The following is a 23,568-nucleotide window of genomic DNA, read 5'->3' on the forward strand; positions in this document are numbered from 1 at the left end:
ATATTAGATAATATAAAACGTCCTGTATGTAATTGTTAAGTTTTATAACTTTACAATTAACAAAATTTGTGATTAAATCAATAAACAAAATTTGTTTATTGATTTATATTAAATCCATAAATAAATATATACATAAACATCAAGCTAATAATGTTGAAGATATTAAGATATATACAAATTGCGTGTTTGCTTATTATATCCAATAGCCACCTATCTTTCGTAATTATGTTAAAAAAATGACATTTCTGTACCGTGCAGTAGTTGGGTCAGCTAATGCAACAGTGACGTGACACGACGATATTTAGCAATAAACGAAGAGAATTAACTTAACAGCATTCGCAAGTAACAAGTTCACTTTCATGACTCATCTCTGATTGACTCTTCGCAGTTGCAATATCAAATAAGTTCAATTGTTTTCCGATCGTGCGAAGCGAAACCACGATGTCCTTTCCTACTCTCGTGGACCGTTTCCTTGGGGTCCTTTTTGGAGGACCGCAACGAAAAAATTCTAAAACGCGATGACGAGCCACGAACGATTCGTGCAATCCAATATGATTGAGATGCCCCGTATGACACAATAATCCTTTGCACTCCTACTATTTTTGCAGCAAATGTGGAAGGGGGATGGCGAACGTGCACGCGAAACTATTATGCACAGCCCATTATAAATGTGAGCGCAGTGAGGATTGGCGAACAAGTCCCAAAGATCTCGTCGTCTATCACATTCACTCAGCCCGCCTGCACCGAAACCATTCGCCTTGTAAATCAAGCGGGCTTTGATTCGTCTTTGCGGAATTGACGTGCGACCTGTCTCGGTATCTCGGTTCAGTATCGACAACCAGCTGTCGCGACTCGGCTATGGGTACGGCCGCCAGTAATCTGGGGTAGGTCAACGGAAGTGATAAGTAAGAGTCACTCCGACACTTTCCTCATTGCGTAATCTTCTTATCACTCGCTCGAGCGCCTCGCCAAAACGTTGCACTTAGCGGAGAGCGGTGCAATTTCGCCGAGTTCTCCGATAACCGTGATCCTCGTCGAAACCCCATGAGAACTCATCGAAATTATATCGATTCTACCGAATGCCGAATACGAATCACGACGTGAGAGAGAGAGAGAGAGAGAGAGAGAGAGAGAGAGAGAGAGAGAGAGAGAGAGAGAGGAAGAGAGAGAGGGGCAACAGACATCTTCTGTATAAATTTAATTTAATTCTTTTCAAAATTGTCATTTGCATCTATTTTCAAGCGTCAATCGCCGAGGCGAGCTCGGCTGAGCCGTGTTTTTTGCGATAAAGCGATATTACGCCTGTTGCAACGGAAGGAAAATGCGAACGATCTACTTTCTCCGCGGCAACCGGTTTTCCTTGCCTGATCCGCGTCCCGTGATGTTACACTGCGATTTTAATACGCATTATTCAAGACCTTCTTTTTCTTCCTCGTTTCCCTGCCCTTCGACCCTTCGATGGGTCTCTCCTCCGATAAGAATCGCTCGCACAAAGGAATTTAAACGCGGTTCCATTTGCGGGATAAAGCCCCGCACGATCAAAGTGTGCTATAGTGACATGTTACGGTGACAGGTAAGCCGCTTAGTAACGTTCAAATCCTCGTTTTCGTCCTTCGTGTCTGCATGCATTTTTGCTTTGTCACGAAGATTGCATAAGATAAAAAAAGGCACAAAAAAAAAAATAAATGCAATTACGCCTGAGATTCATGTGATCATGTTGCATAACGCTGACATCAGCGGTTTCTAAATTCATTGCAACATTGTTGTGAATCCATACATCACGTGATACATCATGTAATACGACTCCTCGCTTTTAGCACGATCATTTTTTTCCTAAAGCGGCTCTTAAACAATTGACACTTGAAAATAGATGCAAGTCACAATTTTGGAAGGATACAATTAGATTTATATGAAAGGTGCTCGCTGCTTCTCTCTCTAGAAGATATTCAAAATGACGCTTGTGCCTCTCGAAATAAATATTTGACGTTCGTTGTCAGTAAAGAAATATATTATGTCAGTGAGGAAAGCAATTCTATACATTTACTTCATCAATATTTATTGACGCTTCTCTATTTTTAGTATCAATATCTCTTCTTCTCTATCTATGCAACATTTAAATTTTCATTCATAGAAAATAGCTGCAATTTTACGTCATTTTATTCTTAAAACTCGAAACTTAAATTAAATATTTATTGTCTACGCTTGTAATTTAGGATAATAGAAATAGTGAAATCGAATAAGAGGCCACGAACAAACTCGAATGCAATCAGAGCATTTATTATTATGGATATCTATTTAGAAAAGATTCTGATCGGAATGACTTTCGTTTCTGGTCACTTTTTTTATTATAGATATACAGACTGTATTATAAATGGACTGTAAAGTTTTCGACATCTCGCGAGTAAGTGGAAAGTCGTTTTCGTTCGGAATGTCGACAGCATTAACGTCAGCTGCAATAGCGCATTGAACCATTAAAATTATTAATACATTAAGATTTAATTGTACATTAAACTTATATCTAATTGCAATTTTCAGCAAGTATTTACAATAAAGTTTAACACTTTACCAACGCTTAAATAAACTGATATTAAATCGATTCTTTTCGTATTTCAACAGGAATCATAAATTAAAGAAATAAAATTGCGATTGATAACTCATAAATCATAAACTTACAATTTTGATGGAAATTTTAAACATTTACATGATAAATATACAAGATAAAAGTATCAAAACGTCAATGTTTATCATGATATAAATCAGTAAACGATGTATGACAATAATTTATTTAACAAGCGTAGACAGTAATTGTACTTTTTATTATACGCTTTTCTTTCAATGCACAACTTGTAATTTATGTCTTTACTCCAGCTTCTTATTTTTTTTTTAATAGCTTTTTAATATTTCTCTTCTCTTATTTTCAACTTTCCATTGCATTCACAATAACGAAAATTGATATAATTTTAAAATATATAAATTATATATATAAATATATAAATTTTAAGACATAAAAAAATATTTATATATATATATTTTTATATTCCTAGCATCGAACATTGAAATTGATAAACTGATATGAGCTTTTAATGTAGCTTAATTATTTAATTCTATCAATGTTGATACGCTCGCATTTATTTTCTACGAAAAAAATCAATACAGTGCTGAGCGAATAAAAACATGCGCATTTAATGCATTTTGTTGTAGCAAATACAATGAGAAAAACATTGTCTAATTTAAAGATAAATGTTCTTTTATCCTTACGTTAAAAAAAGAAGACAAATGATTAATTATCTTTTGCTCTTCGTAAAATTATTTTTTATTTAGTTTTTTCACATACTGTTCTATAAGTAACAACAAACGTATTAAAAACAATTGAAACTATATAATCGTGTTGCGCGATGAAATTAATTAATGATAAATTAAAAATTAAAAATTAAAAATTAAAAATTAAAAATTAAAAATTTCTAAATTAAAAATTTCTATAATTTATTTAACTTCAAAAATTAAAAATTCTGATAAAACAATATTAATAGCATTAATTACATATTACAATTATAAAGCATAATTCTTTTTTCCAACTAGAAAAGAAGCTATTGAGTTTAAACTTGTCATAATAGTTCCAGTAAATTATTTCTTATAATATATAGTTTTACAAGAAGTGGACAAAAGGAAACAATGAATTGCAAAATCAATTTCCGCTTTCTAAAACTAAGACCGATATTCATAATCTCTTCTTATTTAAATGATATTAAGATATTATTACAGTTATGTGATAATTTTATATTTTGCACTTTATATTTAAAAAAGTCTTGAATATAAGAATGAACTACTTAAGATCATCGTCAAAAACGTCGCAAAAAGGCTTTAATCGGTTCATGCTTCATGCGATGCATCTAAATGATAATGCTTAGTCGCGATTACAAAATTACACAGTTGAGCTGAGATTAAGCGGATGTGAGTTGTTATGTCGGTGTCCCGATCTTTGGCGTAATAAATCATTCCCTTGCATAACAACAATACGGCTAATACGGCTGAATATTAGTGCGGCGATGAGACGTGATTGCAAATGATGTACTAATATACCGTGCAAAACAAGTTTTTTTCGTTATTAACGATTCGCCGAAGGCGAATATAAGAATTATGTCGTTGGAGAGGAAAAATTCTGTTACTTGTTAATGACCGGCAATCATTGATCATAGATAGCAGATGCATTATTTCGTATTGAATTACACGTGTCTCGCGAATTAGGAGAACAATGTCAAAGAATGATTATGCAAACTCGTTAGCTCGCAAATTCTATTGTGATGCGCAGATTTGCAATCTATCGAGGAAATCGTAATCGTAAATCATCTTGCGCTTGCCGCGAACAAAATATGTCCAAATGCCTATCCCGCTTGCAGAAATATATTCCACTTGAATCTTCACTTCGGTTTCTAAAAATTTTTAAACGCCACGCATATTCACATGCAAAATCTGTGAATCCTCCGCTTTAATGTTCCATGTATCACTTTCTTTTGTCTCTTAATTTTGGAAAATTTTTTATCTCATCGTGTCCTCGCATATCTTATAAAGGTCTTTCACCAAATATTTCAGATATGTAACTCTTTCTCTCTCTTAAATATGTAAATCCCTTTATGCATCAGTATTCATTTCCGGGTTTTAAAAATTCATTTAATTGTCACGCATATACACGCGTAACATTTATGAATCCTCGACTTGTTTTATTGTTCTGGATTATTTTCTCTTATTTCCAAGTTCCTTAGTTTCTAGGAGAAACTTCTTATGTATTGTAGACAAACAATCTTATGCACTAGTCAAATGATTGCATTACGATAAACGTTACGACCTCGCAAATGAATCTTGACTTTGATTCTGCTATTCGTGAAATGAATATTTATTCTTCAGATCTTCGCTTTTTTGTTATTCTTCAAGTCGTTTATTATTTAATCTATCAAGTAATCTCTCTCTCTCTCTCTCTCTCTCTCTCTCTCTCTCATATATATTTAAGTTATTATATTGTATTTATTAAAGCATATAAAACATACATTTGTATATTACATTAAATTAACAAATTATATATCTTAATGACTTTCGAAAATTACAATGAAAATGTAAATTAGAAGGCAAGTAAAAGTCAAACGATGTTATTGATGTGTGGTAATTTATTAAAAAATAATTTATATAGCTAACTCCGAGGTAAAAAAATTCTTAATATAAAATCGAATTTAAAAGTTAGTTCGAACGTTTCTATATTGATCTTCAGCAATTTTTACACCACGCTTGCACCTCGATCATAAATAAATTGTAAATATTTTCTTATCACTGTCCTTGTTTGTGGTTCACGTATTATATTTATTTGATTTTATAATTGTTTTTAACCGCTTCGTCATTTTACTGTCTTGACTTGTGATGACTACATGTGTTTTTTTAATTGAGTACCGTTATGTCGTTGTGTTGTATTATTATGTTGTATTGCTTATTTATATTATATATAACAAATGCACCAATAACAGCGTTTGACTCTTACTTGCCTTCTAATTTGCAATTAATTTTTTTTTTTCATTATTATATTGAAGTTTTTTCTCTCTCTTCTTGCAAAAAAATTGAAATAACACGATGATTGCATAATGACTTGGAGATTATTATAAAACATTAAATTACACAGGTGCACGCAATTTTGTAGAATCATCTTTTATCTTTTTTCTATCTTAGATTAATTCTCCTACTGTTCTTCATGTAAATCTACGGCTCGGCCATATGTCATCACTAATATTCTTATCCTTTTACGTTGAGTTAATCTCACAATGAGTGTAGATCCGTGGCTCACGGTAATAAATCATTGCTAAAAATCTCAGTCTTATGTCAGTTTAATCTTTATATAGAGATAGAGACAGAGAGCAAAAAAGAGAGAAGTGGTCAACGTAAAAATATAATTATGACTAAAAGGTTTTGAATTTTTATTTCGAACATGAAAAGAACAAGTTTGCTGAAAACAATCTAAAGACTGGACTACAAATCTAAAAATAATCTTATCCAAATAATTATTATATACTTAAACTCTGAATATAATAAAATTGAATGATCATCAAACTGGGCAATCATACTGACATTAGAAATCTTCTTATTATCGACTGTAAACATTCTCCACGAAATTCTCTTTTCCAAATTTGATAATTTTCTAAAAGATATAAATAACTCCTAAATATACAATGTTAAGCATCTGTCCAAAAAGCGGGAAATGTAGTCCAGTATTTCTTCGATTATTCATTAATAGTCTAGCAGCAGGTTCAATTAGATACCGGTAACTTAGAAAATAAATCGAACATTGGTAAGAAAATGATTATTATAAAACGTAAATAAAATTCTTTTCTTGACAAATGAATATCACGCGTGTTAAAACTGCAAATATTTTTTATATTCTTAACCAACAATTTGAGTATCCTACGTAATTATTTTGATGACTAACCAAATTATTTTCGAATCGATATCTGACTCAATTTTTATATACTTTAGCAAAAAACTATTCTTTTCACGTTATAGTCTCCACTTCAAATCAATTGCTTGATTGGGAGATGCGTTGCATAATACCAATTTCATACACGTGATGTCATATGTCTTGTGTGCCTATAAATAAATGCCCATAAATCTAACTCGTCTCGAACTAGTCAGTCAACGAAAAAAAACTTTTTGTTAATGTGAACAGCGATTTATTTTAGAAAAATGTTAAATAATAGAAATAGACTATAAATGTCATACAGATATCACTTTTTTAATAAATTTGCATTTGAGACAAGAATACTATCATCGCACTAGCCTTTTTATTTGTATGATATATTAATATTTACTCAAATGACGCATAGATTTTAATTATACATTGCACGCATGCACGTACAATAACGTTCCGTGACTTTGTCACTCAATGTTCAATAAAAAAAATCATATATCATATATGCTGCATATATCTCCGCTAATATTCAGTTAACATAAGCTTATCTACGTTATAAATTATGATCAATGTAAAAAATCGTGCATCGTCGTATAGCTTTGTCATCGTCGCTGGCGCAATCATTGCTTCACGTAAAAAATTGTAATATCTGATAATTATCAGAACTTTGTATGTTACTATTTTTAAAAGGCGTACGTAAATCTGATAAGCCTAGTGTGTATATCAGTGGATGAAGGATTGCCAGAGCGTGCATTGACAAACGTTGTATTGACAGAATAGGCGAAAGATGCCAACGATAATGTAAGTTTTTATTACGACTATTAAGAATTAATGTACAATATAGTTCAACTTTTACTTTTACAAATAAACAAAAATCTAGGATAATTTTATTATCAATTTCCGAACATTCTATTGATTTATATATTTTAAAATAAGAATTTTACGATAAAAATTATTTATTTAACTAAGTTATTATATTGTCAATTAAAAAATTGCCAACAAAAAAGAAATCTTAAATATTTTTAATTATGTTTCCACGATTGAAAATAATTATAAAGCTCCATTTAATTTAATTTGTGTTTCGTTACAGGGATGGTAAAATGTCCATTAATTTTACTATAAATGGAGTACCGTATACAAGTATGTATATTCTTCAAATTTATAAATAAATTGTAATTAAAGACAACTCTAATAAATGACAGAATAAAATGAATACAGGAAGGTAGAAATTATAAAATTTAATTATGAGAACGGAGTCACATATGACGACAAAACGCATTACGTTTAATTTTGAAAGTTTAATTACGATGGTAGAAGTTTAACATTAAGTTCGAAAAAATTTAATTATGAAATGTTTTTGAAACATCGTGAAATTAAAATTGATACATCTTGTGTTTCACATTTATATTATTTAAGCTACGACCATTATTTCGATTTTACACTCGTTTCATTTCATGTCATTTCGCTTTTAGTATCGGGAAACATACCGCCCGACACGTCCCTCAACGTCTATATTCGCGATTATGCGAAACTTCGCGGCACGAAAGCCATGTGCCACGAGGGTGGCTGTGGTGCCTGTATCGTCGCTGCAGAAATTAGAGGAAAGACAATGTCCGTGAATTCCTGCCTTGTACCGATATTAATCTGCGACGGGTATGTATAAAACGTTTGAAGAGTTACACTCAAATTTCACGCTAAAAGAATAATAACGATTTATCTTATATCGTCAACACGATACATTCTTGTATGTATTAAAATAGTTTCTATCCCCCAATCTATTCATTCAATTTCTTCTATCCTTATCCTCGGACTAGCTTCAATTAATATCTGACTAAATTACAATTTCGCAGATGGGTGATTCACACGGTCGAAGGCATAGGAAATAGACGCGATGGTTATCATTCGATTCAGGCTGCGCTCGCTGGGAAAAATGGCTCGCAATGTGGATACTGTTCTCCTGGCATGGTTATGAATCTTTATAGGTATACCGAAATAAAATAATTAATAAAATTATTAACAAAATTTATTAAATAAATTATTAAATAAATTATAAGTTTCCGATATATAAAATTTTTCATAATTAAATTACAAAAAAATTTCATGTATCAATTTCGTAATTTAAATTTTTGAAAATTTGCCTCTAAGAAGCTCATGAAATCATTTGAAAACAATTGGCAAATAATGAAATTATCACAATTAATTAAATTATCAAAATTGTTAAACTGACAAACGATGTAAATCGTAAATTAAAATCAGGCAATCATGCAAATAAATTTTTTTGCATGAATAATGGCATAAAGAAACAAGAAGGATTTGTATGCCATACATTTAAGTATGGCATACAAAAGAGCTATGAATAACATTTGCATACACGCACTTTATTGTTATAAATTATAGCCTTATACAGGACAAGAAGTTAACGATGCAGGAAATCGAAAATTCCTTCGGTAGTAATATCTGTCGGTGTACAGGATATCGTCCGATTTTGGATGCGTTTAAAGGATTTGCTAGCGACGCACCTGCAACACTGGCAAAAAACATTCGCGATATCGAGGTGCATAAATTTTATTTTATCCGTGAAAATTTTTCTTTTATTTTTATTTTTATTTTTTTTATTTTTATATTTAAATTTTATTTTTTCCCGAATTTTATGTTATTAGAATTTTATCCCATTTTCATACAAAAATCTGCTTCATTTTGTTAATATCGGACAAACTCATATTACATCATTTAAATGTTATTACAAATGCAATAATACATCGTAGGAGATCTACAAAGTTAAAACCTGTCCGAAGAACGGAATGCCATGCAAAGGTACATGCTCCAATAACCATCTCTCTAATGGAAACAATGCGACGTTGGATATAAAACTCGAAGATACGGAATTTTATAAAGTTTATTCGATCGAGGATCTATTTGCGATATTTAAAGAGAAACCCGACGCAACGTACATATTAAATGGAGGAAACACAGCACATGGTAATTTTCTTCTAATGTAAAAACAAGACGATAAAAAAAATATGTACGCAATGTACATGGTAATTTTTTAACTTTTATAGCCTTATGCCTTCTATAAATGAAAACATAATTTTTCAGCGCATAATTTACAGCGTTTGTAACATATCCTAATGCATTATTAATAATGCATTTATTAACTAGCTTTCTATTACGTTCAAAATGTATATTTTTTTGTATGTAAAAATTAATATTTATTTTCACGCAAATTCAAATATTTAAATATATAAATATATTATTGGTTTTCAAAATTCACAAAGAGAGTTTTTCTATGTCATCTTCTCTCAAATTAAATTAAAAGCGTTAAAAGCGGTAAAAAATAAATCGTACATAAAATGTTTTATACGTTTATTATTCACGTTATTTCTCTTGAATGTAATAATAATTTCGTGTGACGTCAGACATGCCGTTTTGAAGTAAAATTATATAAAATAAATTACGTTTTTTTTAATTTCAGTTAAAAACGACAAACATTAAATAGTGGAGTGGTTAGATTTAAAAAGTACATGATACTGAAAGAAAATTATTTATAGGCGTTTATCGGGTGGGTAAAAATGATCTCCGCATCGACATTAATGACATCCCGGACCTGCGGCGCATCGAAAAAACCAACGAGACTCTAACCTTGGGCGGAGGTGTGTCTCTTACCACGGCGATGGAGACCTTTCAGAAATTGTCGTCCGAGACCGGATTCAAGTACTTACATCACTTGGCCGATCATATCGATCTGATCGCTAGCGTGCCCGTGCGCAATATCGGCAGCATCGCCGGGAACTTGATGATCAAGCACGCGCACCATGAATTTCCGTCGGATTTGTTTTTGATGCTGGAGACCGCCGGTACTCAGATACACATCCTTGAGGCACCCGGCCGCAAGAAAAGCATGATGCTGCAGGAATTCTTGAAGACGGACATGCGCCACAGGATCATTTATAGCGTGGTACTGCCGTCGTTGTCCGACGATTACGAGTACAGATCCTATAAAATCATGCCCAGAGCTCAAAACGCCCACGCTCACGTCAACGCCGGCTTCCTTTTCAAACTCGACGGCGGCGGCAAGGTAACGGAAATCCTTTCTCATTATTCAGATTACGTTGTGATTAATTATTCATACGGCGTATTCGTAATATTTCACGAGAAGGTACTAGAGAAGCCTAACATCATCTTCGGCGGTATCAACGAGCATTTTTTACACGCGAAGAATACGGAACAACTGTTGGTGGGTAAATCCATCCTCGACAAGCAAGTGCTGAAGACCGCCTTGGAAACATTGCATAATGAATTACAACCAGACCATGTGTTGCCGGACTATTCCCCGGAATTTCGCAAGACTCTCGCCGAAGGATTATTCTATAAATTTGTATTGAGCATTAAGCCGGACAACATAAATTCCAAACTACGAAGCGGTGGTTCGATATTAAAACGAGGTCTCTCTTCAGGTAAAATGACTCATGTAACAGGTTTCTGGGAGCATATCCTTTATCCTTTATCCTTTAGGTATTCCTGCATCCTCCAAGATTGCAATTTATTTTAGTCTTTAGTGATGAGGTAAAAAATTTCATATTTATGAACCTAAAATCGCGATTTTTAAATAGACATCGCAACTATTTTGGTAAGAGAATTTTGATAATTAAAAAAATATAAACATTAAAGATTAAAATACATATTAAAGATTATGTTAAAATATATACATCAAAATATATATTTAAAAGATACATCCTATACCTTGGATATTAAACATGCTCTACTTTTGAAATATATATTATAAAAAAGTTTAATCGTGCGTAAAGAAATCTGATCACTCTCCAGGTACGCAGGATTATGACACTGACAAGAACGTGTGGCCGGTGAATAAACCTGTAATGAAATTGGAGGCGATCCAACAAACGTCAGGCGAGGCTCAATATTGCAACGACCTACCGCCGTATCCTGGAGAAGTATTCTGCGCTTTTGTTCTTACGAAAGTGGGTAACGGCAAGATCGAAAATATAGATGCGAGCAAGGCACTTGCTATGAAGGGAGTAGTGGCGTTTTTCACAGCCAAAGATATACCCGGCAAAAATTTATGTATCTCAGCGTCCAGCCAATTGATGATGTTAATAAACGATGAGTTATTGTTCGCTGAAAAAGATGTTCTCTATGCCGGTCAACCGGTCGGCGTCATTGCTGCCGAGACGCATAATTTGGCCAACGAAGCCGCAAAATTGGTAGAGATCAAATATAGCGAAACGTTGAAAAAGAAGCCAGTGATAAGCATCGAGGATGCGCTCGCTACGAAGGACGATACCAGATTCATGAACAGCATAAATATTCCGGCGAAAAAGAAAGGTAGAAATTGAGAATCGAGATAAAGAAAAAAAAATATATATATAATAAAACGAAAGAATATAATAAATTGAAGATAAAATGAAAGATTTATCTTCAATTTATCTACAATTAAAAATTGTTAACTTTAAATTGTGAACTTGAGAAAATTATCGGTGTGAGTGTGATCATCGTAAAAGTAACTGTAATTTGCTAAAAGGCACCTAGGCACCTGCTCCTAGGCACTGGAAGTGAATAAAAACAATAGAGTAAAGTATACTCGTTTGTTTCAGGAAAGAATGTTAAACAAACGATAAAAGGGGTTTTCCATTGCGGCAGCCAATATCATTACACTATGGAGACTCAGTCTTGCGTATGTATTCCTACAGAGGATGGTATGGACGTCTATCCAACCTCTCAATGGATGGACCTCACCCAAATATCGATCGCGAATGTGCTTAACGTTAAAAACAATAGGTAATATATTAATTTCTTCACTGTTTTTACAGAGAGTACCATTAATTTAATAATAATACGATTTAAATGTGAGTGAATGAAAAGTTAAACTATATATATATATATAATAATCTATATTAAAAATCCATATTATAAAAAATTTAATAACGATCTGCAAAAATAGAGACGAATTAATAAAAAAATTAATCCAATGTAGAAATTTGAAATAAATTCTAATAGGAACATTTTATCTTTTTCATAAAAAAAAAAAAACAAATAAGCTGAAAAAGATCGGCGTAAAACGCGAAATAAAATTAACATAATTCTGTGAATTTAATTTTTATAGTATCAATGTGCATGTGAGGCGACTCGGCGGTGGGTATGGTGCAAAAATCTCGCGTAATGCGCTAATCTCATGTACCTGTGCACTGGTTTGTCATAAACTGAATCGTCCAACGCGATTTATCACAACGATCGAGAGCAACATGCAATCGCAGGGTAAGAGATTTTCTACGCGACAAGAATACGAGGTCGGGATAGATGACGAAGGAGTTATTCAATATCTTGATTCAAAACACTGGGGCAATTCCGGCTGTAATTTCAATGATCCCCATGCCTTTGTCGTGCTGCATCATATTGGAAGGCAAGTGTCGGAAAAATGGTAAAATCTATAAAATTTAATAAAATTTTAAATATTTTTTAATATCTCTTTTAGGAAATCTTTCGTAAAGCAGAAGGTATGATGTTTAAAGTGAATTAAATCTCTTAAAAAAAAAATTATTGTTTAATTGCATAATGTAGTAAACTAACTTTCAATTTGCATTATATCTTTTTGAAAGCATTATATCTTTTTTGCAAAATAATATCATCGGATCAAATATTAAAATATTTTAAAACAACGTTATATTTTAATAATGTTGTTTGTTAAAATATTCAATATTCTTCATGTCTAATTGTTGCTGATCATTATATTATTAACAGCTGTTACATGAACGACAGTTGGTCGATGACCGGATATGAAGTGCGAACCGATTTACCGTCAAACACATATTGCCGAGCGCCAGGATCTACGGAAGGAGTGAGCATGATCGAGAATATAATGGAGCACATTGCGAGAGTAACGAGAAAGGATCCGCTAAAGATTAAATTGGCGAATATGAACGACGTGGATAAGGCTGCATTAGAGCCAATGATAAAAGAATTGTCGAAATCGGCTGATTACGAGATCCGAAAGCGAGCAGTTGAGACCTTTAATAACGAGAATCGCTGGAAAAAGAAAGGCATTGCTCTGGTGCCAATGAAGTATCCGTTTATGTACATGGGACAACATAATGCTATGGTGTCGGTCTGCGCTCGGGACGGTACGGTTTGCGTAACGCACGGTGGAATTGAATGTGGTCAAGGTATAAACACCAAGGTATGTCCACGAGTAAAGATATTTTTTAAATTTAAATTATCAACCCAATTCTAAATTCAATAAAACGTTTTACATATTTTATATGAGAATTAATAACTTCTATTGAATATTTATTATATTAATATACTATAATAAACGGAATGGGAAGAAAATTAAATTTTAATGTTTAAACATAAATCGCTCTTTTGTATCTTTTAAGATAAATAAGAGTATAACAGTTAAATAATTGCTGATATTTTCTGCTGATATTTGTATAAAAATAATATTCTTTTTAGGTTGCCCAAGTAGTGGCTCACACCTTGGGAATCGATTTAGAGTTAATTGCTGTGAAACCAAGTAATAATATAATAGCGCCGAACAACGTAGTTACTGGGGGCAGTATAGCCAGCGAATCCTGCGCATATGTAAGAATTCAAATTCTAATTCTAATTTGCTTCCAATGTTTTCAAAAGATGACGCGATAGATAATATTAATTAATTAATTTATAAAACCAATTGTCGGGTTGATTTTAGGCCGCCATTCAGTGTTGTAAACAAATCCTGAAAAGACTTGAACCAGTAAAAAAGGAAATGAATAATGCGAGCTGGCAGGAACTTATTTTAGCGGCGTATCTAAAGGATATTGATTTATGCGCGCGTCATATGTAAGCAGTAATTAAATCATAGTTAATACAACACATAATATATCATACAACCGTTATGTATATTTATCGGAGACTTCGATGTCTTTCCAAAAGAATCTGATTTTTATTCGGAAAGAATAACATTTTTTTTTTTTTTTATATATATAATCAGAATATGAAAAGCTAATTTCCTTCTGGTTGAACTTGAACGACATTGGTACTACCAATGTTATCAATTTAATTTTTATAAATTACATTGTGTATTTATAAAGTAAGAAGAGATGCAAATTTTTCAATTTGTCACGTAATTAATTATTATTCGTCACTTTAATTCATTAATTATTATTCGTTACTATAGGTACGTGCCTACACACGACGATACGCTCAAGGCTTATAATATTTACGGTGTCACCATTGCCGAGGTCGAGATTGATCTATTAACCGGCCAGCATATTATTAGAAGAGTCGACTTGATGGAAGACGCCGGTATAAGTTTGAGTCCGGAAATCGATGTCGGTCAGGTAGAGGGAGCTTTTGTGATGGGAATAGGATATTGGACATCCGAGGATTTGGTGTACGATCCTAAAACAGGAGCGTTGACGAATGACAGAACGTGGGTACGTGATCTTCACTGAGTTCTGGTCAAGTTAATATCGCGGAGACGCAATTCGACGCTTCGAGCCACCAAAATTGTTCTCGACAGTACAGTAGGTACTTGATTAAATTATTTTAAGCACTCTACTTTTCATTGCAGAACTATAAACCACCAGGAGTGAAGGATATTCCTGAGGACTTCCGTGTATCCTTGCGAAAGAACTCGGTTAACACGGTCGGTGTACTTCGTTCAAAAGGTGAGGTCGAAAATCCTACATACCAAATATCTTTATTCCAGAAAACAAGATATTTTTTTATGCAGATAATTTAAGAACTTTTAGATAATGTTTTTGTAAACATATAAAATTTAATATTTAAGTTCGACTAATATTTTAATTGAAAAGAGTTCGATATTTTGTAATCGCAAAATTTAAAAATTTACAATTCTTCTCTGGTAAGTAGAATTTATAATTATATATATCATAAGAAACATGATCTAAAAAAATTTAAAAATTAATTGCCTATTAATTGTAAAATTTTATTTGCAGCAACCGGTGAACCACCGCTTGCTATGAGTTGTGTAATTCCGATTGCGATCCGTAACGCGTTGAATTCCGCTAGAGCGGATGCGGGAAATAAAGATACATGGTATCAACTAGGTAAGTGTTAGGCAAAACTGCAAAGAATATATTTTTATATTTAATAATATAGAGAAGATATCTTTCAAAATTGTGAAATTTGTCAATTTCTCACATTTTTTTTTACAACATTAAGTGTGAATTGTTCTTTGCTATAAAATTAGATACCTGATTCTTTTTGTACTTTACAATAAATTTTCTTATAAAATATATTATGATTTATATACACTTAATTATTCGTCGCTCATAAATTTTTGCAGATGCACCGTACACCAACGAACGTATACTTCTGAACAGTTTAACCAGCAAGGATAATATGGTGCTCTGAGAACAAAAGTGAGATTTGCGAATAAATCGACATTTAAATTAAATTCTCCTATTATCCCTCACTCTATTTAACTATAGAATAAGTTTAGAGATTCTGTACAAGATAATCTACATCCACGTTTTGCAAATACAAGAATTTTTAGGATAATGATGAGAGCACAATATACACATTGTTGTTTATGTATTAAGATGCAATTTTTGTCTTGTAATAAATATTTTTGCTATATTTCTTTATAGCAACCCATTAATACTTTATATACTTATTATTAGTTTTACTAATTATTAATTTATTAATCTTATAAATATTGCTTTAGTATTTATATAATTGGCATCAAAATAATATAATCTAAAGTATAATGTAAATTGTGAATAATAATTAAAAAATAAATAATTATTAATTCCTTTATTAATTCCTTTATACAGAATTAATTCTTTTACCTATATGTATATTACAGTATTCTCGTGCCGTTTTTATATCAGTATTTTTTTTTTTATAACGCTATATATATTTTATTTTTGTAATTTTTATCGATAAAAATTTATATATAATTTGATAAGAATATAATTTTTTGTAATAACAAAAATACTCGATAAAAAAATAAAACAAGTATAATGCGCCTGTTGTTGTAATCAAGTTACTTTTAAACTGCTTTTTCTTTAAAATAACAAAATAAATTTACTTTAATAAATACAAGTTATCTTAATTTTAAATGACTCATAATTGAATCGTCTTACATTTTTATCATCATAATTATATCATCATAATAATGTCATCGTAATCTTTGTAATCGTTCCAGCAAGAAATATTGACAGTATCAGAAAATTATGGTCTTTCCAACATATCATTAAATGTTTCTACAAAGACCGATTATTAGAACTATTTCCATATTTATATCCATTTATATCCATATTTATTCCATATTTATATTCCATATTTATTTATATCCATATGATAAATGAGAAATTATGTACATACTACTTAGCAATAATGTGAACTACAATGCAGTATATATTTTTATTTTTATCTTTTTTAAAACGAAATAGTTTTTAAAATTAAAAATGAAGACACATTCTAAAATTTCGAATTATCCTTGAGCCCAATAAGAAAAATCAATTAATCGTTGAAGTCATTTGAATATGATAATTGTGTTGCTCAACTCGGTGGCTTGTGTATAAATACACGAAGTAATCTTGTCGCCGAAGTAGTTCCTTCGACTAAATTCATTACGCGCAAACATGGCATGAACCATGTGTTCGCCGATAAGCATTATTAATTCACAAGATGCTCCTACAAAGACTGAGTAGTTCAGAAACTGTGTGTATTAGAGGATAAGAAATTACGCATGCATTATTAACAAATGACAATTCAAACAACAGTGGAGTAAGTTTTTAAAATTGTTATTAAAAATTCATAATATACAAAATTATCACAAGATGTGATAAATAATCAACTAATGATAGATTTAATTTTGTAAATTTGACAATCGTCATATATTTCAATATGATGGTTAAAAAGAAAAATTTTAAAGCCATTTGTTTCTTCGCGTTGCACCGTGCAATATAAATAAATAGAAAACTTGATCTCAGTTAATAATAATATGTCAGTTAATAATAATTTTAAAGTGCCACATTCAATTTAATTCATATTGAAATAAAAGAAAATGCATTAACTTTATGGTTAATGGGGAGTGTCGATATGTATTCTTTGTATGCAATTTAGATTGCGTAATTAAGAAAATGAAAAATTTTTTAGCTTCATTAAAAAGCGAAATGATTTATGACGGTAAAAAATTTCGAAATTTAAATATATTATAAAAATCTAAATTTTGTTATGGAAAACCTATTAACAACAAAAAGTACTTAATTGCGAAAAGTTAAATATATTATGGTAGAAGTTGTAATTGGATCATAAAACTTTAATTGTGAGAGCGAGATTCTTAATTTTTTTTTTCAAATAAGAAGAAAATGATAATATCTATGGAGAAAGTTACAACTCCCATATCCAGTTTATGACATAATCGCTTGCAGTACAGATGCATACCATCTGACACGTCTCTCAACGTTTACATATGCGATTATGCAAAACTTTGCGGTACAAAAGCCATGTGCCACGAGAGTGATTGTGGTGTTTGTATCGTGGCGGCGGAAATTAAAGGCGAAACCAGGTTGTAAACTCCTGTCTCGTATCAATATTAATGTGCGATGGGTATGCAGGCATTAAACAATCAAAAAATTATATTCGAAAATTTATTTTATAATAAAAAATTATTAAGGATATTCACTTCACGTCATTTTATGTATTTATTCACATTAAAAAATATTTTATATGTTAAATCTTTTATCTCAATCAATTTACTTCACTTCGTCGACCTTCGTCAACCTTTAAGGGATTTGCTAGCGATGCACCTCCAACATTGGCGAAGGATATTCGCGATATCGAGGTGCACAATTCGAGAAAAAAGTTTTATTTTATCGCGTTATTATTTTTATATTCTCGAGTTTTACGTTACTGAAATAATATTCTGTTTTTATACAAAATTCTTCAATTGTAACTATTTCGTTATTATCAAATAAAGCCTTTTATAGCATTATTTAAATATCATGAAAAATACAATAATGCATTTCGTAGGAGCTTTACAAGATTAAAAGCCCGAAAAGCGGAATGCTGTGTAAAGGCCCGAAAAGCGGAATGCTGTATAAAGGCAAATGTTCCAATAAATATCTCTCCAATGAAAATATTACTTTGGATATAAAATTCGCAGATGCGGAATTCTATAAAGTTTATTCGACCGAAGATCTATTCGCGATATTTCGAGAGAAACCAAGTGCAACATATATATTAAATGGAGGAAACACGGCACATGGTAATTTTCTTTCAGTTACATAAGAATAAAAAAAATACGTATGCAATGTACATATATTTTTTTAGATATTTTTTTATCCTTTACAGATTTTATTAAGATATTTTCATTAAATGAGAACAACAAATATAATTTTAATACAATATTTATGATTTATCATGATAGAATATTAATAAAATGTAGATAGAATATTAATAAAATTCTCATCCAGCTTTTTTTTAAATTTAAATGTTTGTATAAAAATTAATATTTATTTATAACGTAAATTCAAAAGTTTAAGTTGAAATACAGATGCACTTTTAGCATCAAAATATAAAGTCATCAAAATATAAAGAGCGTTCATGTTCTTCACGATAAAATTCAGACAGCGCATATCAAAAATTTTGCAGCAATGTTACAACATTCTTGGAATACAGAAAAAATGTTGTTCATATTATTAAAAAGTTCTGTACCGTAAGAAATTTCCTTAAAGAATAACAAGCATAGATCATCTTATTTATTTATCTCGTTATTTCCACTCATTATCATTCGTACATCCGAATGATTATGGATATCATATGAATAACTGTAATCTGTGAAACGGCTGTTACTAGTAACAAGAAGTGAATAAAAACAATATGATAAAGTGTGGCGATTTTTCTATTACAGGAAAGAATGTTAAACACGACGATAAAAGGAGTTTTCCAATGCGACAGTCAATATCATTACATACAATGGAGAGACTGAGTCTTGCGTGTGCATTCCCACGGAGGATGGTACGGATGTCTTATCCATCATCCGCGCAATGGATGGACCTCACCCAAATATCGATCGCGAATGTGCTTAATGTTAAGAATAATAGGTAACTCATTAATCTCTGCAGTATCTTGAGGAGAGTATCATTAATCTAATAGCGATAATACGATTTAAGGTGCTAGAATATCTTACTGATATAAATTAAATTGTAATAATTCCTACAAAAAATTCCTATTATCGAAAATTTAATAATAGTAATTTAATAATCTACAGAACGATAAAAGTGAATAGAATTAATAATAATAAAAAAAAAATAAATTTAATGAAAAAGTTTGAAATGAAATTAGAAATAGACAGGAGCTTTTCTATAAGAAGATAAATCGAAAGAGAACGACGGAAGTGCGTTGCAAAATGTTTTGCAAAATTAAGTTAGCACAATGATCGCGTGAATTTAATTTTCACAGCATTAATTTACACGTGAGGCCAATCGGCGGTGGATATGGAAAATCTCACGCAAATTTCATGTTCCTGTGCATTGGTATATGTCATAAACTGAACCGTCCAGCGCGATTTGTCACGACGATCGAGAGCAATATGCAGTCACAGGATAAAAGAATCTCTATGCGACAAGAATATGAAATCGAGATAAATGACGAAGAAATTATTTAATACCTCGATTCGAAACATTGGAGCAATGCTGTCTCTAATTACAATGATGCCCATGCTTTTCTCGTGCAGCTACATATGGGCAGGTATGTGTCAAAAGTATAGCGGTATAAGAAATAAACATATAAAATGAAAATACCGCAGCTGTTAATATATTTGTTATTTTCAATGAAATTTGAAATAGATTTTAATTTAAGAATTTTTCAAAAATAAAGAGGAATTGTTCTTTTTATTCATTTTTTTATTTAGTTAAAGAGAATTTTTGAACGTAAGAAAATACATATGTATTAAATCGTTAGTCTTAAGTTACGCGACAAATATACACTCATACATTTTTAAACAAGAATTTTTGTATTTACGACGAAAATGTAAAATGTGAAAGATTGTTGAAGATATATGATTATTACAGGCATCTTTTCCTTTTTGTTACAATAGAGAGATATTTATGTTTGATTAAGAAAAAAATATCATCAGATCAAGTTTAATATTAGAATGTTTAACATTATATTAACCTTGTTAATTTTTCGTGTTTGTTAACAATTATTACTGATCTTTAACAGCTGTTACATGAGCAACAGTTGGTCATCGAATGGATTTGAGATGCGAACGGATGTATCGTCAAACACATGTTGTCGAGCACCGGGATCCACCGAATTAATAGCTATGATCGAGAACATAATGGAGCATATTGCGAGAGTGACAAAGAAGGATCCATTACAGATCAGATTAGCCAATATGAACGACGTGCATAAGGCCGTGTTAGAGCCGATGATAAAAGATTTGTCGAAATCGGCCAATTATGAAATGCGGAAGAGAGTCGTTGAGACGTTTAACAATGAGAATCTCTGAGAGAAAAAAGGCATTGTGTCGATAAATTACTCGTTCGTTTACTCGGGATCAATTTAATGTTATGGTGTCGATTTGCGCTCGGGACGGTACAGTTTGCATGGTGGAATTGAATGTGGCCAAGGTATAAACACCAAGATATAGCTCTGAATAGAAATCATTTTTTCTAATTCATAATCTTAACGCTTCAATACAATGTTTTAAATAATTTATATTGAGAATTAACAATTTTATTGAATATTTATCAATGTATTATATGATATAGACAGTAAATTAAGTAATTCATTTTGTATCATAAACATAAAATAATGTTATGCGATTAATTAAATAATTGTATTTTAATTCTTTCTATTTACGTAGAAGGAATAAATTAGTTTAGGTTGCTCAAGTGGCTGCGTATACTTTGGGAATCGATTTGAATTTAGTCATTGTGAAACCAAGCAATAATTTAATAACACCGAACAATTCGGTTACCGGAGGCAGTGTGTGTAGTGATTCTTGCACATACGTAATAAATTAATTTAATTTGCGCTGAAACGCACGTTTCAAAAGACAATACGTTTCGTACATAATGTTAAATTGATGAATAAAAATTAGTGATCGCGTTTGATTTAGGCTACGATTCAGGCTTGTAAACAAGTCTTGTAAACAAACAACAGGCTTGTAACAAGTGAAAAGACTTGAACCGATAAAAAAAAAATGAAATGAACAATCCGAACTGGCGGGAACTTGCAGCGTATCTAAAAGATGTTGACCTATGCGCGCGTTATATGTAAGCATTAATATTTAATTCATAATTATCATAATTATTAAATTCAATATGCTAATAAAAATAAAATTCAATATACTAATAAAATATTAAAACTGTCATGCAGCTGTTATTCAAACGTATATTTATTGAACACTCGACATCTCTCCAAAAATATTCCCGTTATTTTTTTATTTAGAAAAAAATAATCATATTTTTTGTAATAATTGGAAGACTATGAAAAGTCAGTTTAAATATTTTCTTCACGTTTTCTCGTTGATTTTGAACAACATTGGTACTACACTATCAATTTAATTTAACAAAAAGCTTCGAATTGTGTATTTGTATGGAGTGAGAAGAGACACAAGTCTTTTGTCGTCACATACTGCGTTAATTATTATTCATTATATTTATCACTTTAGGTTCGCGATCACGCAAGACGATACGATCAAGCCTTATGGCATTTACGGCGTCACCATCGCCGAGGAGGAGAGCGATAATGTTAATTGGAGCATATTATCAGAAGAGTCGAGTTGATGACGCCGGTATAAGCTTGAATCCAGAAATCGACATCGGTCAGGTGGAGGAAGCTTTCATGATGGGAATAGGATACTGGACATCCGAGGTTTTGGTGTACGATTCTGAAATAGGAGCATTGATGAATAGAACGTGGGTACGTGATCTTCACTCAGTTTTGATAAAGTTAATATCGTAAAGATATAATTGTTTCGATTTGTCAAGATTATTTTAAATAAATCTACTGAAATTATTAAAATATTCCATTTTTATCGTAGAATTATAAACCGCCAGGAGCAAAGGATATTCCTGAGGACTTTCGCATGTCTTTGCGCAAAAATGCGCCTAACGAAGTTGATGTTCTTCGATCAAAGGATAAGATTGGAAACTTTTTATTAACTGTCACATTTGAATAATCGCTTATTTCTCACATGCGCATAAGAAATTTAAAAATCTTATAATAAGATAACGTTTTTATTCACATTTTGCTAATGTTTTATGGTTTAATGACAGAATCAAAATATTTCAATTAGTAGATTCAATTATTAGAGAGAATCTATAACATATCATATAACAATGATAGCAAATAGATAATACACATATTACTTGGTTAGGATTGTTATCATTTGTTAATCTTTTAATTTTTTGATATGTTAAACAAATTCAAGAAACATTTAGCCTTTCTTACTAATTATGTGGCATTTACTTACGATCTTTGTATTTACAATGATACATGATATTTAAACATAAAAAAAAAAGAATAGAATGTTTTATGTTTGTTGCGAAAAATTTTATAGCGAAAATATTAAAAGCAATAGAGAATTTTTGAGCGCGCATGAATTCTCCCATCTGGCGATTAATTCGTTCGTGCAGGTATTCCAAAAGATAAGAACATAGTTTTTGTAATGGCAATTGTTAGCTAAAATATACATGTAATGATAATATCCATTAGTCTAAATATATATTCTGTTAAGTAATACCTTTAAAGTCTTATAAAATAGATAAAATAAAAAAATATTTAAAATTGTTCTATTTTTTTATATATATCTTTAATCCCATTTTTAGAAATGTAAAATTACCAAGTGATAGATAATCATTGAAATATTAAATTATTTTTATTTCCTAATACTAGAATATTATCAAAAATTGAAACTTTGCGCTCAATGTTATCTTTTTTTTAAGTTAAGTTGTTCTTATTGTTAAAAGATTTTCATTAGATATTGCATAAAGATAGATGTATCCTTCTCGTCCCGCAAGTAATCGCTTGTACTTCCTTAATTATACAAGTAAAATGCATTTACATTCAATTTCAAAAATGAATTTTATCAATACAAAGTAGGTCGCTTGAAAATTTGATAATTCTACATCTGTTATCTAAAT

At 31.2% G+C, this 23,568-nt stretch overlaps 2 protein-coding genes across 2 annotated transcripts; both read left to right on the top strand.

Annotated features, from left to right (window-relative positions):
• The first annotated feature begins 567 nt into the window (after positions 1-567).
• On the top strand, positions 568-16,064 carry LOC105428843 (uncharacterized). The gene is made up of 19 exons (XM_011641391.3): positions 568-884; positions 7,133-7,243; positions 7,533-7,582; positions 7,915-8,095; positions 8,293-8,424; positions 8,840-8,996; positions 9,208-9,421; positions 9,991-10,517; positions 10,599-10,896; positions 11,267-11,785; positions 12,055-12,238; positions 12,564-12,860; positions 13,199-13,634; positions 13,910-14,038; positions 14,148-14,278; positions 14,616-14,874; positions 15,012-15,108; positions 15,400-15,510; positions 15,750-16,064. The coding sequence occupies exons 2-19, from the start codon at positions 7,230-7,232 to the stop codon at positions 15,815-15,817; spliced, it is 3,804 nt and encodes a 1,267-aa protein (XP_011639693.2). The 5' UTR covers positions 568-884; positions 7,133-7,229; the 3' UTR covers positions 15,818-16,064.
• A 233-nt stretch (positions 16,065-16,297) lies between these two features.
• On the top strand, positions 16,298-23,122 carry LOC112552753 (uncharacterized). Its single transcript, XM_089084815.1, has 2 exons — positions 16,298-22,345; positions 22,467-23,122. The coding sequence occupies exons 1-2, from the start codon at positions 22,130-22,132 to the stop codon at positions 22,602-22,604; spliced, it is 354 nt and encodes a 117-aa protein (XP_088940941.1). The 5' UTR covers positions 16,298-22,129; the 3' UTR covers positions 22,605-23,122.
• Positions 23,123-23,568: the final 446 nt, after the last annotated feature.

Source organism: Pogonomyrmex barbatus, unplaced genomic scaffold (assembly GCF_055798465.1).
Source record: "Pogonomyrmex barbatus isolate J1 unplaced genomic scaffold, ASM5579846v1 scaffold9, whole genome shotgun sequence".
In the NCBI taxonomy this organism is placed as follows: domain Eukaryota; kingdom Metazoa; phylum Arthropoda; class Insecta; order Hymenoptera; family Formicidae; genus Pogonomyrmex; species Pogonomyrmex barbatus.